This window comes from Ciona robusta, chromosome 1, assembly GCF_009617815.1.
Source record: "Ciona robusta chromosome 1, ASM961781v2".
NCBI classification, from domain to species: domain Eukaryota; kingdom Metazoa; phylum Chordata; class Ascidiacea; order Phlebobranchia; family Cionidae; genus Ciona; species Ciona robusta.
Genome location: NC_143235.1, coordinates 12,654,372 through 12,673,692, shown reverse-complemented (window position 1 = coordinate 12,673,692; position 19,321 = coordinate 12,654,372). Strand labels below are relative to the sequence as shown.

Sequence of the window (19,321 nt, the reverse complement as noted above, 5' to 3'; positions counted from 1 at the left end):
ACGGATACACGAGAATTTTCATTTTTTTCATTCAATTTTCAATTTTTCACATGTATACGGATACACGAGAATTTTCATTTTTTTTATTCATTTTTCACTTTTTCTCATGTATACGGATACACGAGAATTTTCATTTTATTTCATTCATTTTTCAATTTTTCACATGTATACGGACACGAGAATTTTCATTTTTTTCATTCATTTTTCAATTTTTCTCATGTATACGGATACACGAGAATTTTCATTTTTTTCATTCATTTTTCATTCATTTTTCAATTTTTCTCATGTATACGGATACACGAGAATTTTCATTTTTTTCATTCAATTTTCAATTTTTCACATGTATACGGATACACGAGAATTTTCATTTTTTTCATTCATTTTTCAATTTTTCTTCTGTATACGGATACACGAGAATTTTCATTTTTTTCATTCATTTTTCAATTTTTCTCATGTATACGGATACACGAGAATTTTCATTTTATTTCATTCATTTTTCAATTTTTCACATGTATACGGACACGAGAATTTTTATTTTTTTTCATTCATTTTTCAATTTTTCTCATGTATACGGATACACGAGAATTTTCATTTTTTTCATTCAATTTTTAATTTTTTCTCATGTATACGGATACACTCATTTTTCTCATATATACGGATACACGAGAATTTTTTATTTTTTTTCATTCATTTTTCAATTTTTCTCATGTATACGGATACACGAGAATTTTCATTTTTTACTTTTTTTTTCATTCATTTTTCAATTTTTCACATGTATAACGGATACACGAGAATTTTCATTTTTTTCAATCATTTTCCAATTTTTCACATGTATACGGATACACGAGAATTTTCATTTTTCTTCATTCATTTTTCAATTTTTCTCATGTATACGGATACACGTGAATTTTCATTTTTTTACATTTATTTTCCAATTTTTCTCATGTATACGGATACACGAGAATCTTCATTTTTTTTATTCATTTTTCACTTTTTCTCATGTATACGGATACACAAGAATTTTCATTTTTTTACTTTTTTTTTCATTCATTTTTCAATTTTTCTCATGTATACGGATACACGAGAATTTTCATTTTATTTCATTCATTTTTCAATTTTTCTCATGTATACGGATACACGAGAATTTTCATTTTTTTTCATTCATTTTTCAATTTTTCTCATGTATACGGATACACGAGAATTTTCATTTTTTTCATTCATTTTTCAATTTTTCACATGTATACGGATACACGAGAATTTTCATTTTTTTCATTCAATTTTCAATTTTTCTCATGTATACGGATACACGAGAATTTTCATTTTATTTCATTCATTTTTCAATTTTTCACATGTATACGGATACACGAGAATTTTCATTTTTTTTCATTCATTTTTAAATTTTTCACATGTATACGGATACACGAGAATTTTCATTTTTTTTCATTCATTTTTCACTTTTTCTCATGTATACGGATACACAAGAATTTTCATTTTATTTCATTCATTTTTCAATTTTTCACATGTATACGGACACGAGAATTTTCATTTTTTTCATTCATTTTTCAATTTTTCTCATGTATACGGATACACGAGAATTTTCATTTTTTTCATTCATTTTTCATTCATTTTTCAATTTTTCTCATGTATACGGATACACGAGAATTTTCATTTTTTTCATTCAATTTTCAATTTTTCACATGTATACACGAGAATTTTCATTTTTTTCATTCATTTTTCAATTTTTCTTCTGTATACGGATACACGAGAATTTTCATTTTTTTTATTCATTTTTCACTTTTTCTCATGTATACGGATACACGAGAATTTTCATTTTATTTCATTCATTTTTCAATTTTTCACATGTATACGGACACGAGAATTTTTATTTTTTTTCATTCATTTTTCAATTTTTCTCATGTATACGGATACACGAGAATTTTCATTTTTTTCATTCAATTTTTAATTTTTTCTCATGTATACGGATACACTCATTTTTCTCATATATACGGATACACGAGAATTTTCATTTTTTTCATTCAATTTTCAATTTTTCTCATGTATACGGATACACGAGAATTTTCATTTTATTTCATTCATTTTTCAATTTTTCACATGTATACGGATACACGAGAATTTTCATTTTTTTCATTCATTTTTCACTTATTTTCATGTATACGGATACACGAGAATTTTCATTTTTTTCATTCATTTTTCACTTTTTTTCATGTATACGGATACACGAGAATTTTCATTTTTTTCATTCAATTTTTAATTTTTCTCATGTATACGGATACACGAGAATTTTCATTTTTTTCATTCATTTTTCAATTTTTCTCATGTATACGGATACACGAGAATTTTCATTTTTTTCATTCAATTTTCACTTTTTCTCATGTATACGGATACACAAGAATTTTCATTTTTTTCATTCAATTTTCAATTTTTCTCATGTATACGGATACACGAGAATTTTCATTTTATTTCATTCATTTTTCAATTTTTCACATGTATACGGATACACGAGAATTTTCATTTTTTTCATTCATTTTTCAATTTTTCTCATGTATACGTTTACACGAGAATTTTCATTTTTTTCATTCATTTTTCACTTTTTTTCATGTATACGGATACAGGAGAATTTTCATTTTTTTCATTCATTTTTCACTTATTTTCATGTATACGGATACACGAGAATTTTCATTTTTTTCATTCAATTTTCAATTTTTCTCATGTATACGGATACACGAAAATTTTCATTTTATTTCATTCATTTTTCAATTTTTCTCATGTATACGGATACACGAGAATTTTCATTTTTTTTATTCATTTTTCACTTTTTCTCATGTATACGGATACACGAGAATTTTCATTTTATTTCATTCATTTTTCAATTTTTCACATGTAAACGGACACGAGAATTTTTATTTTTTTTCATTCATTTTTCAATTTTTCTCATGTATACGGATACACGAGAATTTTCATTTTTTTCATTCAATTTTTAATTTTTTCTCATGTATACGGATACACTCATTTTTCTCATATATACGGATCCACGAGAATTTTTTATTTTTTTTCATTCATTTTTCAATTTTTCTCATGTATACGGATACACGAGAATTTTCATTTTTTACTTTTTTTTTCATTCATTTTTCAATTTTTCTCATGTATACGGATACACGAGAATTTTCATTTTTTTTATTCAATTTTCAATTTTTTCACATGTATACGGATACACGAGAATTTTCATTTTTTTTCATTCATTTTTCAATTTTTCTCATGTATACGGATACACGAGAATTTTCATTTTTTTCATTCATTTTTTTAATTTTTCTCATGTATACGGATACACAAGAATTTTCATTTTTTTCATTCAATTTTCAGTTTTTTCACATACACAAGAATTTTTATTTTTCTTCATTCATTTTTCAATTTTTCTCATGGATACACAAGAATTTTCATTTTTTTCATTCAATTTTCAGTTTTTTCACATACACAAGAATTTTTATTTTTCTTCATTCATTTTTCAATTTTTCTCATGGATACACGAGAATTTTCATTTTTTTACATTTATTTTTTAATTTTTTCTCATGTATACGGATACACGAGAATTTTTTTATTCTTTACAATAATTTTTCAATTTTTCTTATCTATACGGATACATGAGAATTTGCATTTTTTTCATTCAATTTTCAAGTTTTCACATGTATACGAAAAAACGGATACACGAGAATTTTCATTTTTTTATTCATTTTTCAATTTTTCTCATGTATACGGATACACGAGAATTTTCATTTTTTTCATTCAATTTTTAATATTTTTCATGTATACGGATACACGACAATTTTCATTTTTTTTATTCAATTTTCAATTTTTCTCATGGATACACGAGAATTTTCATTTTTTCATTCAATTTTTTAATGAGAGAGAAAAATTGAAAATTAAACGATAAGATCCTTCATTTTTTTCAACTATATTTAGGCATTTTTCTTTCTTATGTATATGGGAGAGAAAAAATGAAATATATGGATACACAAGATTTTTTACATGAGATTTTTTAAGATTTCCCATGTATATTTTATGATGGTAACATCTCTTTTAAACCGTTTATGTTATTGTCGTATTTTTAAAGAGCATTTAAACATTGTATTTTGACAAAACGAAAAACTTGTAGTATCATGCATAAACATAATTCAAAGCTTCAAAAATATCTGCTATGACGAATCAAAAGCTTCAAAACACCAGCAATACTGACACACAAAAAATAAAAAAAACATAAAAGTGCAATGAATTTTTCAATACAACAAGATTCTTTTCTCAACGGGTTTTCTGCATATTGGACACTCTGTCATTCTATCTCCGCAAAGCTGACACGTACCATGACCACAAAGGAAAATCATGTTCTTTATTCTGTCCATACAAACTGGACACATTACCTAAAATAAAAGTGAATGAATAAAATTTATTTCGTCTTTTCGGTCACGTTTATGAAGAACAAGCGAGTTTACAAAAGCGAAAAGCCGGTTAGTAACGGTAAAACTGGAAATAACTGGAAAAAAATCATAAACATCTGCTTTAACACCAAATCTAATTGTTTTTTAATGTTTTGTTTCGTTATACTTTAAGAACTAGTATGTAGACTCGTTAAATAGTAATGTCTGTTATTGCTATTTAGACTTGACTTGTCTCTGTTATTGCTCACTATTTATAATTCAGGAACACGCGGTTACAGACTCCAAACAAAGCTAAACCAATGATCCAAATAATTTTCCAATCGGTTGTGTTATAGTAAGACAAGTTACAGCAAAATTGATTTTAAACCATATGAAGGTTAAGATGGACACACAAGTTACAAAATATCCCATAAAAAATTAGAACCCATATTTACGTAAATGGTAACTTGTAAGCGGGCACGAGGTGTATAAAAAGAACAGTATAGACATTTAATTTAATAAATAAATCCAAATAAAAATTAGAACTCATATTTGCATAAGTGGTAACTCGTAAGCGGGCACGAGGTGTATAAAAAGAACAGTATAGACATTTAAGTTAATAAAAAATCCAAATAAAAATTAGAACTCATATTTGCATAAATGCATAAATGATAACTCGTAAGCTTGCACGAGGTGTATGAAACCGAACACCTATGTTATAACGAATGTAACTGCCCGCCATATTAAATAAGTTACATACATTGTAACTCATAGGGGGCAACAGAACATCCGTGTTATAATGACTGCCGTTTCCCCATCACGCAAGGATAACGCAAGTTACATTTATTAAATTTGCTACATTTTTTGAAAATTAACAAAATTTTTGTACCTGTTCTTTAATATCCTGCAGTTGTTGTTGCAACTTACGAATTTCAGCTTCACTGTTACGACTGTCCTTGGACAAATGATTGGCCATGTTTTGGTGGCGATTGTTGTGAGAATTTCCGGGCGTCGTAACATTAAGGTTGCTTACTGTTGACGTGAAGTTGTTTTCAGTAGCTGTTAGTGAGTTTTGTGTCATAGCGGTCAGCTGTAAATAATAAAAATTGTTAAGTTATCATTGTTTTTTAGTTCATATTGTATAACATTTCATCATTTAGTTAAAACGCTGCAGACATTTTGAGATTAAATCATGTTTTGCATTTTTTTTTGTAAAATATTTATTTAGTTATATAGTGTCGTCCCTTCCCAATCATTTCCATTTATTTTTCCCTTTTCCTTTTCTCTTGCCTCATATTAACTATTTAGTTGTTTATTCTAAACAGGTCTAACTACAACTTTAAAAGAAACATTGTAGTGGTTTTTTCAGCAAAGTCTGTCTATGGTGGACATTTAACAGCAATTGCTCCAACCCAGTGGTTATCAGCGCAGTTGGTTTGTGCGCTGCCTGTAACCCAGAGGTAATTGGTATAGGGTTCTTCGCTGCTACCATTTTGGGCTTATGTGTTCTTGAGCAAAACACTTCACTGCAATTGCTCCAACCCAGTGGTCACTAATAGATTGTCCAAATTATCAGCCACACATAAAAAAAGAAAAAAATCACCAAAAAAATAATCATTTTGTTCTATTCTATACGGGTGAGGTCCCACAGCGTGGCATGTCATAGGATCATGGGTCAAAAGATTTGTTAATGCAAAAGTTACCATGTTTGAAAAACCAAATTAAGTTATGTAACTTACTTGTGGAGATTTAGGTGAAGGTGTTCTTGTAACAACACCACAGCATTCAGTGAAAGGGAGTTTGGATTCGATTGGTTCACGACAACGAATGCATTTCTTCATTAGATTCGAACAAGCTGAAATTAGGGTTTATAAGATGTATGGTAAAGCAAGCAAAATGGGACAGTAGGCTGGGGCAATTTGGGATATTTATTTCGCTTTATAGGCCCTTTTAGTAATAAACAAACAATATTATATACACGCAGCCCACTCTTTAAAAGAATACTTTTAATTGTTTAAAACATAATAGGAAGTATAGAAGATAGGCGGCATTCCATCTTACCCCACACACCAAGTACATGAACTAATTATAAGTATGAAAGGGACCTTCTGGCAATTTTTGTTTTGTATTTTTTAAGAACCCAAACTTATAAAGGAAATGTTAAATTGATCTTAAAGAACAAAAAACGATTTCCTGAAGATCTCTTTTACACTTATAATAAATACTACTGTGGGGTAAAATGAGACACCTTTAGCACATAAAATCAAAATATCCCAATCGTGTTTTAAACAATTAACAATGGTCTATATGGGAGTCTACTACTTTTTGTGTACTACCAAATGGAACGAGAAAATAGAGCTAAAAAGGTCCCATCTTCCCCACCCTGAGAAAGATGGAATGAAAGGTGTCCCATATGAGAAAATAGAATGAAAGGTGTTCCATATTTCCCCACTCTACTACACTATACGTTCATGAACTAACCTTGGCAGGCGCATATGTGACCACATGGTTTGAAAACAACGGACGATTGTTTATCGGAGCATACACAACATTCCTCAACCTGTATTAAAGTAAAATGAAACGGGAAAGTATCTAAATTTTACTGGTAAGCAGCCATCTATGTTTATTACCACACTTATTTGTCCTTGGGCAAAAAACGGGAAATTGCTACAACCCAGTGGTCACTAATGGGTTGTCTAAATTGTTAGTCACATACAAAAAAAATTAGTCACCCACAGAGTAACATTTGTGGTAACTTGTAAGCTGGCATGAGGTGTATGAAACAGAACACCCATGTTATTGAGTCTATCATTTTTTGACCAGGACAGGCTAAACTAAGTTACATTCATTTTCTTACATTCATCTGAAATATACTGGTATGCAGCCATTGACATTTATAACCAGTTAAAATGTTTTGTTTTACGCTTCGGACTAAAAAGTACATTTTTTTGGCTTGATTAGTATAGCAGTCCAGCGCCAGGGAAAAGAGGTTTGGGCGAACACCTGTGTTTTAACGACTGCCCCACCTCGCAAGAATAAACAAGATTTATTTTAATTGTACATAAAAATAAAATGTTACCACTTGTTTAGAGGTAACGGTCTCCTTGCACAGCAGACACTTTTTGATTCGGTCACTGCAGCTCGCGCACGCCAGCGAGTGGCCACAAGGCTCAAGAATCGTATCACGGGGAGAGTCGGAACATATCTGCGATAATATGGGGTGTTATACTATGTGGGTGAGGTCCTTGTCAAGGCGCTGGGATTTATGCCACATTTGGCCAATCACCCCAAGATCATATGAGTAAAATAAAAATAAGAGAACTAAGCTTTAATGAGTGAGCACGTATTAAACTAATTGGCATAAGATTAATCTTTATGACCGTTTACGTGCTCAATAACATTTATTTGTCTCTTCTTTACTATAACGAAGATAAAGAAAAAGCTAAAAGTAAAAGACAACAAGTTGCGACTTAACGGCAGTCGTTAAAACACAGGGAAAAACATATTTACATTTAGTTGGAAAAAAGAAGCTAGGTCGATGCAAATATTTATTCTCCAAAACTCTACTTTTTTACTGTTTTATCAATAAGCGTGTTTTAACAATTGTTGTTTTATCGTTACTACCTGTCTTTTCATTTAGGAAACTTTTCCAATCTGTGTTATTTTAGGACAAAATAAATTTCATTCATTCATATAAATTTTACAAAAATTCCTATAAAAAATTCACCAAATGAGATTTTTACCATGCATTCATTTAATTCTGGATGTTGATTATTTATTTTCCATGGTTCAGTAATCGATTGGACTGTGCTCGGATTAGGGGAATTCCCCCGAGATGTAGATTTCTTCGACTTAGCATTGTTCATTGGGGAGAGTGGCTCCGATCTGTGGTTCATTGGGTAAAAAATAAAAACAATTATGAGAAAAAAAGTTGGTAAAAAATTTATGACAAAAAATGTTGATAAAATATTTTATAATAAAAAAAAAATTTGGTAACAAATTTTACGAGAAAAAAATCTCTGTAAAATATTTCTAACAAAAAATGTTTGTAAAAATATTTGGCCGAAAAAATTGCGTCATACAGTGTTTTAAAATGTAAAACTTGTTATGGATGAAAGTTACATTGTTTTGTTAAGGCAAGATGAAGAAAGAGCCGACACCGGTGTTCTGTTTCATTCACCTCGTGCCGCTTATCATGTATGTAACATTATAGGTGATTATTTTATACACAAGAAAAATTTATTTTAATTTATTCCGGTAAGCATGTGTACCAGAATGTAAACCAGTTTTACGAAATTAAAATAGTTAAGTATTGAAATGTAAAACAAGGGATTTTAGAAAATTTAAACTATCATTCCACACCTGGGTAAGTTTTCCAACAAATTCCCGCCTCGTAAATCAGCCATTGATGTCACAGAGTTGATTGTTACGTCATTATTGCAGGGTGGGGGTGGGTTTGAACTGAAGAGAAATATAAGTTGTTAAGATTTAAGTCTGCGGGGTAACATGGTACACCTTTAGCACATAATATCCAAACATCCTAATTCCTAATCGTGTTTTAAACAATTAACAACCCTCAATGCGAGTCGTAAGGATATGTTTTTATATTTCTTTAAATGTTCTTTGTTTTCTACCAAAAGAGACGAAAAAATTGAGTGAAAAAGGTGTCCCGTCTTCCCCAGTATCTCCACACACGATTTCCATAAAAAAACACAAAAAAATAAAATATGAATCACCTGTCGTCTAGTGATGATGAACCAGTAGCTTCATCCTGTGTAACATTGGTTGAATGAAGAGAAAACGATGAGTTTTGGTTGGTTGAGGTGGAAGGAGGGGAGAGAACGGATGAATGACGATTTGGAAGTTTCGGGTGATTTCTGGCAAGTCAGAACTTGTTAAATAATTTTTTAAAATATTTTTTTAGTAAATTTATTATTTTTTTGGGGGGGGGAGGATTTATGGAAATTATGATAAGTTTTACCAATTTATGTTATTTTTAAAAACATTTTTGAGGGGCTCGATTCATGAAAATTTCTGGGACTGAGATGGATAAATAGTGTCCTAGCAACAAAACTTTACCATTTAAAACTAGATTGTGCTCAATAAACACTTATTTAAAAATTAAATTGTGCCTAAAAACCAGAAATTTAAATGTAGATCTTGCTATAAAAACAGAAATTTAAAAACTTAATTTTGCTAAAACAAAAGTAATTTAAAAATTAGATTTTGCGAAAAAAAAACAACACTTATTTTAAAATTAGATTGCACTGAAATGACATTTAACTCAGATTAAACTGGCTTTTAATTAAATTAAGCTAAAGCTAAAAAAACACCCATTTAAAAATTAATTTGTGTTAAAAAACACACAAAAATTAAAATGGCTTAAAAACTCTCAGGAAAGACTTACGATTCTGCGCTTGCTTTAACGAGTGACTTGCACAGGTTGGGATCCGGACAAAGATCCAGTGGATTGTGTTGATCTTTGTTTTTCAAGTTTAAATCGGCACCGTTCGCCGCAAGGAATTGAGCAATAGAAGCGCTACTGTGTCGGTCGGCACCCTGCCCGCCAATGCCCATGAGAACCTGAAAAAAAAAAGGGGTTTTATTTAAACATAAATGATGGTTTAATGCACTACTACAGTTGTGTTTGATATTTTGGTGGTTACCATATGGGTAGCAAGTGAACATGGGCAAATGTATGTTCACATTATTTTTTATTTTAAACTCGTTATTTTTTATTTTTAACTCGCTAAGTGGTGGAAATTCACTAAATATACAGTAAAAACCTTGGAAAAAAATAAGTAAAAAAATGTACAAAAAAACATGAGAAAAACATTTTTACAAAAAAATAGAAATAAAATTGAAAAAAAATTAAAAAAGCAATAAGCACATTCATTCACTTAGTGACAACAACAATACGAATACGTTTTAATGAAACAGCCACCACATGTACCTTTCGCCTACCTCCTCCGTTACATGACTTAACCAGGAAAATAAGCGACTTATTACCACAACGTGATGATTAAGAATACCAGGCTGCATGGCAATGTTTTATTTAAACCTAATTTTACCTAACAGAAGATAAACATGAAATTTGGGTGATATGTTCATACAGACGTAGCCTAAAATGAAAACCAGTTGTTTTACAGATAATTAAGAGTTAAAACAGGAAAGCACGTTGAGAGAATTTGGCAAAATAACAACAACACCTATATGAACAGGTAAAGCTAATAGTACTATGGGGTAAGATGGCATAAATTTCAATGTGTACTTATCCCATTCGACCCATTAGTACATAATGTCCAATGTTTTAAATTGTGTTTATAATTTTAACAAGCTTTTTACAGTCATAATAATACAGTTATAAAATTCTGGGAATAATTTGTTTACTACCAAATAGGATGATAAACGAGGTTTTAAAAAGTACCATCTTACCCCAACCTACTATACACTAATTCAGGACAATTGCAGGAAAATAGGTAACTTGTGGTGTTACTTGGAAAAACTAAAAGCACCGATTAAAAAGTAACTTGTTAAATTTTCTAAAGGTGAGGCCAACAGTGGGAGTTACACAATGAAGAACAGAATCAAAAGAAATAATAATTTGAAAGAAGTTAAGATGGGTAAGGTGGTAACTAGTATGTACACAATCAATGATGTTACTATGTAATCGTGAACACGGAAATCGGGATTGGGGCTTGTGGAAAATTCTGTGACTTGATGTGGAGCTATCAATGGAGCTGTCGGTGTCGCTCCAACTTTAAACTCTATTTCTTCGTCTTCGTTTTCATCATCCGAAATATCCACTGGCTGGAGTACAGAGTCAGCGACGACAAGTTTCAAACTCGATTGGAATTCTTGGGGTTGTTGTCTTTGTCGGCACGGAGATTGGTTGAGCAGATGGCGGGTTGCGAGCGCCAGTTGCCGCAGTTCACACACAACCTCTTCCACGTTTTCCGTGTGGCTGAGAATGTAAGAGATCTCTTGAACCAAAGATCGGCTTTCACTGAAGGTTTCTTTCACTGGAGATGGACTGGGAAGGCTTTTAGGGGCAGGTGGAAAAGTCTGCGTTCCTTCGTCAATAGCCATGTATCTCGGTGCGATGTTCAAAGAGCTAGTGTTAAAATCCCGGTTTGAAATCGTATGCTCGCTTAATGTTTCTTCGGATATTGAAGGTTCTCCTTCTTTCAGTGGTGACGTTTTCCGAGACTTCTCTTTTTCTAGTTCGTCGCTTTTTTGAGAAAGTTGATGTTTCAGCTCAACCAGACGAGTCTTCAAGATGAAGTTTTCATCTTCCAGATCATGTACCGCGTTCCGGAGTACTTCCACTTCGTCCTCCAAGAACTGAAGATCACTCGAACTCGGTCTTCTCGAAGTATCACTGCTCCTATCCAGGGCATCTCTCAGTTGTTTTCCTAAACTTTCGTTTTCCAGTTCCAGTGCAATAACCCGCCGTCCCAGAGCAGTGGCTTGATCATCATTCAATTTAAGCTTTAGTTCGCTGTGCTGTACAAAGCCTTCCGTTTTTTCCCCCTCGCCTGAAGTGGCTGTCGCTACTTTACACTTTCCGTGATGTTCTTTGTATTTTTCAACCTCTTTTTCTGTCCGGGCAAGTCTCAACAGAACGGACTTAATCTCTTCCTCTTTGAACTGAAGCTTTATTTTCAGCTCTCGTATCGAATTTTTATCAAATTCAAGAACATCGCAACTGGTCGTAGTAGAAGACGCATGTAAGCTTAATTGGTCAACAGCATTTCTAAGACGACGGTCTTCTTTTTCTAAGACTTCTATTCTGGTCTCAGCACCAATTACCTTCACTCTACAGTCTTCGTTTTCGGATAGCAACTTTTGTAACTTCTTTTCAGCGGCTTGTAGTTCGTAATGCAAAGATACGGCAACGTGTCGACTTAGTTTAACCTCGTCTGCGAGCCGTCCTATTTCGTCGTCGCAGTTCTCTGGCCGCTGCTCAAATTTACGAACTTGGTATTCGAGCACTTTGCACGCTCGTTTGTACGCCCGAACTTCTTTACTTAGTCGCATCACTTCGATTCTATCCTCGTTGGGAAAGTCGTCAAACTCATCATAAAGTTCGTACCCTTCAGCAGACACTTGCTCCAGCTCGTTAAGAACTGCTAAAAATGGAAGTTTTAGCTCCGGGTGATGCGTTTCCAAAGAAAACACGTACGAACGCAAGCTCTGCATGTCTTTTCGGTTCTTCGACATTCGTTGCTTTAACTCTTGTTTCGAAGTAATTGGTTTGACGCGCTCTTGTTGGACAGCACATTCAGGGAAATCTTCTTTTTTTTCAAATATAGGTTCATCGGCTAGCAGTTCAGATGCAGATGACGTAGGTGATGTGAGAGGCGTGCTGCTAGCAGAGAACGAAGAATTCTGAATGTCGGAAAGCTCAAAACTGAGCCCCGTGCTGGTAGGGACAACATAATCTGTTGTAGGTTTTACTGTTTCTATGTTTTCAGTTAATGAATAAGTTTGTGTGGCAACATCAACGAGCGTGACGTTTACCATTTGCTGCATTTCAGTGAGAGATGCAATTGATCTTCTATTTTTGCCTCTAGTTTTACTTGTCTGGCAGTAACCTCCACGATTTTGCAAAGGTTGTCCAAACTTTGGATAATTCATCACCAAGCTTTTGTGAAATTTGTGTCGGGTAGGTTTTCCTCGATAAAATGAGCAATCGTGCTTTCGTGCATCTGCAGCACGACGCGTTTTGGTCCCAGTGTTTCCTTGGTAAATTGAACTAACAAGGGTTATAGGTTTCGCAGATTTTTGGTCGATTTCGTTTTTTAATTTTATATTGTCTATATTCAACACAGTGCCTTTGTGTAGTAATTCCATTTGGGGGTCGGCGGCAAAGTGGCCGGTGGTAAAAATGCCGTCTCTGCTTTCTTGCGTGAAGCGGCCCAACCGACCACGCGAAGAGGTGGGGCGAGTTTGGGGGTGACTTGCTCGTCGCTGCTCCTCGGAGGTCGTCTGTGTGAGAAAGTTTGTGTCTTTGTATTCGCAAACTGTCGTTACAGGTGCTAGTTCAGTCCACACTGCTCGACGAGGAAGGCGCTCCTGCTTGCGGAGAAAATCTTGCGACGTGAAATGGTCCAGCATATGTTGCTGGTAATGCCGCTTGTGCGAGTGCGGCTGCAGGACATGAAAAGCCGTACCTTCTTTAACCCTACCTCCTACAGCAGGTTTAGATTTAAATAAAGAACACCCAGCTATATTATCGGATTCGGAGGTCGTTGGTTTAGTCACATTCGAACGAACTTTTCCCATCTTCGGGCTGCCTGGGCGTGACTTCACCTCGTCTGTATCTTTCGAGTAAGTAACAATCGTCCCGTCTGTGCTTCGTGCCGTCATATCCACCGTGTCTTTGTTCAGTGTCGAGCACCGGCAACCACTAACGCAAGAACACGAGTGCATGGTCGTGTCCGCCATGCTAACGCTTGTGTTGGACCAGAACATGTATGTTGTATATCCTATTCAATAACATGACAGCAGCATCCGTTGCATTAATTCTACCAGTTTCCGATAAAAGAACTTTAAACATGGTATATGCGGTTACACCATATAATATACACATGACATTTACAACCTATTACACAACATAACCACGGAATACGTTTTAGGTCTTATCTTGATTAGCGTGAAAATCGACCTTCGCCCAAACGTATTTCAATATACCGCTTAAACCCATATATGCACAACTCTGAACGGCGTTGTATATAATTTGCTACAAGCCTACAACTGACTCATTTAAACCGCTTTCCTTTCGTATAAACACGCTGCCTATATACTGCGCACTCAGCATAGCTGTACCCTTCTTATTACCGTCCACTTGCTCATTTCGCGATCAATATTTTCCGTGCGCCGACCGCCGGGAGAAAGAAAGAGAAAGCGCGGAGAAAAGTGAGAGCAACGAAACGGCGATCGCATGCATTTTGCATGAGGGAGAGGTGCAGCCCAACGGCATATGTTAGCTAACGTAAATGGGCCACCGTATTTTATCTGGTGCGGCGGATTACCGCACTCGAGACGTTTGGAAACTCCAAAGTGAATATCTGGTCCTATTCTATGTGGTTGCGGTCATAGTCGAAGACTTAAGGCCAAAGTCCTAACGCAAACTCCGTATCGTATGCCTATGTATGCCTCTAAATGAATGAACGCGGTTTACGTGTGCTTCGAGTGTGTTATGAGTTCAATATGAAGTTAGACAAACACCATAATATTTAAGCCAGATTTGCCCCATTACCGTAACACCAACGCCGCTTAATGAATGAACCTGCGACACGTATAATTATGCGCATATGGATATAAGTACTCTATATGGTATAAAACCTTCTCATACGAGCATATAAGTGTATACAGTCTAAATGTAAAAGTAAAGAACACACGATTCGCTTACCTTTCCCACTGTGACGTCATGTTTGTCCTGCAAGGTGCGCAACTGCCACAGCGTGTGATGACGTAATGCTTCGTGCAGTGGGGAATCCCCGTCTTTATCGGTCAAGTTGACGCATGCACCTTCTCTCACAAGAAGCTGTATTTAACAAAGAGTTTAAATAAGACTTTATACTGCTAATATGTTGGTTAGGCGTCTAGGGCATTTCTTTGTCAACACTAATGGGGTGTCCAAATTTCCAGCAATAATTTTAAAAAGTAAAAACAATTCCCCCAAATGAGCACCCACAAAGTAACATACATGGTAACTCGTAAGATAACACGTAAAATAGCCATCTATAATGACAGTCGTTTCCCGGGCGACGCGAGGACAAAGCAAGTTGCATTCATTTACAGCGTGTTGTTTAATATACGAACAGAGTAGTTCACGTATTCGAAGAAATAGAAATATGTAATTAGACCGTTATATTCTACCGGTATGTTTGGTAACAGTATAGGGCTATTCTTTGGTGCACTAATTGGTTGTCCAAACTATCAGCCATTAAAAAATAAAAATCTTAAAAAATAATCACCTATACAAAGTAACACACATGGTAACTCGTAATCTAACACGAGGTGTATTATGAACACCCGGTTATAACGGCCGTCATTTTCCGCGGGCCACGCGAGGATAAAGCATGTTACATTCATTTACAGCAGAGTGTTTTTTTTTTTATTATTATACATACAAAGTAATGCACGTTTTCGAAGATATGGAAAGATTTTTAATTAAAACTTTATTTACCGATAAGTATAAATATAGAAAATTTATTTGTATAGAGAAAAGCACAACATGGTTTAAAATATGAATGTGCTAATGGTGTAGATGTAGACTGTAGGTTTACTCCCACGCTTTTATTTGACGCTTTTACTCGAGTAGTTTCACCAAGTATCATGTTCCCACGACTGTGGTTTTGCTTTTAACTGTCTTGTGTTTATTTTTTCAATTAATTTGTAAATCCCGACTGCTGTATTGGAGAAAATACATAAGAAATATACTGTTCTACATGATTTAGTTTATGCTATACAGGATTACAAGAAATAAAAATGATTGAAAACTTGTTTTTTGGTAATTATTTCGATTTAATTTTATATTCGTTACTGTATAAGAGGAAATAGATAAAAAATATAATATTTTAAGTTATACACGATTTAGAAGAAATAAAAATGACTTGAAAGTTTTCCTGTTTTAAACATTTTAATTAGTCTGTAATTTCTTACTGTATAGTAGGGTGGGGGAAGATGGGACACCTTTTCATTTTATTTTCTCGTCGCATTTGATAGTAAACAAAGAACATTTAAAGAAATATAAAACCGTATTTCCAGGACTCCTAAAGGCCGTTGTAAAATGTTTAAAACCCGTTCAAGACATTTGGATATCACGTGTTAAAGGTGTCCCATCTTCCCCCACCCTACTATATTAAAGAAAATAAATACAAATATTTCATTCTACACGATTTTTTATGTGATACACGATTTAAAAGAAATAAAAGTACAAATAACTTTTCGTTACAACGCTTATTCATTTGATTCAACGTTTTTTATTCAACTTTTGTAATTTATTTTGGATTTTTAAAACTTTTTTTTTTCTTTTGAATTCTGCCATTCTAGGTTTTATTTAAAAACTGTCGGATTTTAATACTCCTGGGAAACGGTCCAGTTTTTCTTGTACGTCTAAGCGAACAAGTATTGATTTTAACGCAGTTCGAATAATTTCACGGTTAGAAGACGTGATTGGAAATCCATAAACCACTGGAGTACATCTGCTTTGTACAAGTATCTTATATTGAAATGATGTATTTGTAATACTAGCATTTGCACGACATGTTGTACTGTGGGTAAGATGGATACCCTTAGCAAAGCATATACCATACCCCATGGTTGTTTTATTTTAAAAATTTATTACGATTTTTCGTAAAATGTCAATATGTTTTTAACTGTAAGCGTGTTTTAACAACTGTTGTTTTGTCGCTATATTCGGTCTTTTTGTTTTAAATATTTCTAAATCTTCGCTACCGTAATCGAAGATACAAATAAAGTAATTAGGGCACATATATTTCGGTATAGAAAGATACGCGGCCAATTTCGATACCGTTATCATAGATGGCGTGTATGCTTGTGCAAAACACTTAACGATAATTGCTCCAATCAAGTGGTCACTAATGGAAAATAATAATTACCGAGAACTTATAAAGTACAAGTCAGGACATATTGTACGCAACAGGGCAAATACATGTTGGATAAAGCGAGAATGATACAATGACAAAATATTGCTCGAATAAGTTTTGTACTTTATTTTATCCATAAAGGTGACTGTACACAGTCTCCGGCATACGAATTCGCTTGCGAAGTCGCATGCAACCCCATTTCCGCGGCAGCGAAATCCAGACAAAACGGACAAAACGGACAAAACGGACAAAACGGACGAATTCCGGGTAGTGTGTACAGCCACCTTAGGCGTGTTATAACGATTGCCGTTTTTAAAAAATGTAGTTGCATGAAGTAGGAGTTAACAACAATATTATTAGCTGAACACATAATAACTAAATCTTACAATAGTTACACTTTGAGTAGCCACAAATGGCGTACAAATTACTCGACCACAAAACAATAGTTGTTGTGTATATACAATCAACCACAGAAGATCGTTCGAAATTCAAACTATATTTTAATGTTACTACTACCCAAACTTGTGTTTTGAGTGGTATTCTGACCATTCTCGTCTACCAATTAAAGTTAGTAAGTCGGGTGTCGCTATAGGCCTAACGTTACAATGTATTTTTAGTTGTCCGACTAAAATTTAGTTACAGAATTTTTACGTTTGAGAATAATACAATGACAAAAATATTTTTCAAATAAGTTTTGTACTTTTGTTTCATCCATATGCGGGTTTAAACGACTGTCGTCTTATCGTAACTTCTCTCGTCTTTTTACTTTTGTAAAAAAACGTAGCTGCATGCAGTCACCACAAATGGCGTACTGACTCAAAATTTTATTATGCAATTTTCACATTTGGTCGGACGACTAAAATCGCGTGCTTTCCTTATTAAAGAAGGTTTGCGGTCAAAATCTACCGACAAAATTTTATTCAAGCACCTAAAAAATTAAAATTAGACGCGATTAGTTTAGACGGAAATTATAAACCATATTATAACCCACAATGCGTAATTAATGATTAAGCTTGGTATGTCTTATAAACCATAGTGTAAAAAATCGTCCAATTAATTAATAATTAATGATTCTAACGCTTGCGAGTCAAGTAAACTGCCGTCAGAAACCCGTTAGTAGCACAGTAATCGGTAACTTTTGGATTTGTTGACGTTGCAGTGCAAATATAAATAAAAAGTGTATATGGTAATATATATATATATAGTAATAGCCTCCCATATCTTTTATTAAAAGAAAGTACATTCAAAATAATAACGACTCGGAAAACAATATATTTAAAACACCGAAAAATATTTTTTTAAATACCAAAAAAAATAACTCCCCACTTACCCGCACTATTTGTGTGTGTTGTCTCTCTACCGCTAGGTGGAGTGGTGTTTGCTGGTTCACGTTCTGAATATCCAGATTCGCGTGGCCCTGTAAGTAAGATGTGTAGTATATATATATATTTATATATATATATATATATATATATATACATTAAGTATTGACTGAATTATTTAGCTATTGAATGAAGCAATCGTTGTGTACAATTATTATTTCGTATTGATATTTTGTGTGATATTTCGTACTTGTGTTTTGTAAAAAAATAATAAATAAAGATTCGCGTGGCAATGTAGGCTGGTAGGCATACAGTTAAAATTAATATTAATTGGTTGTAATTTAGTAATAAATTTGGGACACCTTTACATTCTATTTTCTCGTCTCATTCGGTATCAAACAAAGAACATTCAAAGAATTATAAAACCGTATCCTCACGACTTCTATAGACCGTTGTGAATTGTTTAAAACACTACCAGGATATTTAGATATTATGGCATAAAGTGTCCCGTCTCCCCCACCCTACTGTATTGAACTTTTCTTACCAACTTCACAAGTAATTCCGCGACTTCCAGGTGATTATTAAGTGCAGCAAGATGAAGGGCAGTGTAACCGTCGTCCTTCTTTTCGTCAACAATCCAAGGCCGTGTGAGCTTGTTCAACAATATGCACATCGCGCTGTAAAATAGAAGTTGTATTTAAACTTAACATGTTGTTACTGGTTTCAATAAATTCCGTGAATTAACCCTGATCTGGTGCTTATATAGTTCAACGATGCGTGATTAGTAAAAAAAAACAACATTAAATATTTTTAAAAAGATTGATGATGCCATTTAGGCGAAATATATACAGTAGAGTGGGGGAAGACGGGACACCTTTATCACATAATATTTAAACATCCTGATTGTGCTTTGAACAATTAACAACGGTCTATGGGAGTCGTGAGGATA

At 33.6% G+C, this 19,321-nt stretch overlaps 2 protein-coding genes across 2 annotated transcripts in view; both read right to left on the bottom strand.

Moving 5' to 3' along the window:
* Positions 1-4,120: 4,120 nt before the first annotated feature.
* Positions 4,121-19,321, bottom strand: part of LOC149743360 (E3 ubiquitin-protein ligase MIB1-like) — a 39,777-nt gene continuing 24,576 nt past the window's right edge. Inside the window, exons 17-28 of the mRNA XM_089875918.1 lie at positions 18,917-19,049; positions 18,381-18,467; positions 14,848-14,982; positions 9,838-10,013; positions 9,167-9,307; positions 8,793-8,891; positions 8,174-8,315; positions 7,510-7,635; positions 6,912-6,990; positions 6,170-6,285; positions 5,320-5,520; positions 4,121-4,433 (exon numbers count right to left, since the gene is read on the bottom strand). Of these exons, the coding sequence (XP_089732044.1) occupies positions 4,293-4,433; positions 5,320-5,520; positions 6,170-6,285; positions 6,912-6,990; positions 7,510-7,635; positions 8,174-8,315; positions 8,793-8,891; positions 9,167-9,307; positions 9,838-10,013; positions 14,848-14,982; positions 18,381-18,467; positions 18,917-19,049 (1,576 nt within the window). The 3' untranslated portion in view covers positions 4,121-4,292. The remainder of the gene's footprint in view (positions 4,434-5,319; positions 5,521-6,169; positions 6,286-6,911; positions 6,991-7,509; positions 7,636-8,173; positions 8,316-8,792; positions 8,892-9,166; positions 9,308-9,837; positions 10,014-14,847; positions 14,983-18,380; positions 18,468-18,916; positions 19,050-19,321) is intronic.
* On the bottom strand, positions 10,496-14,765 carry LOC149743363 (uncharacterized). Its single transcript, XM_089875953.1, has one exon. It carries the CDS (start codon positions 13,905-13,907, stop codon positions 10,998-11,000), a length of 2,910 nt encoding a protein of 969 aa, XP_089732079.1. The 5' UTR covers positions 13,908-14,765; the 3' UTR covers positions 10,496-10,997.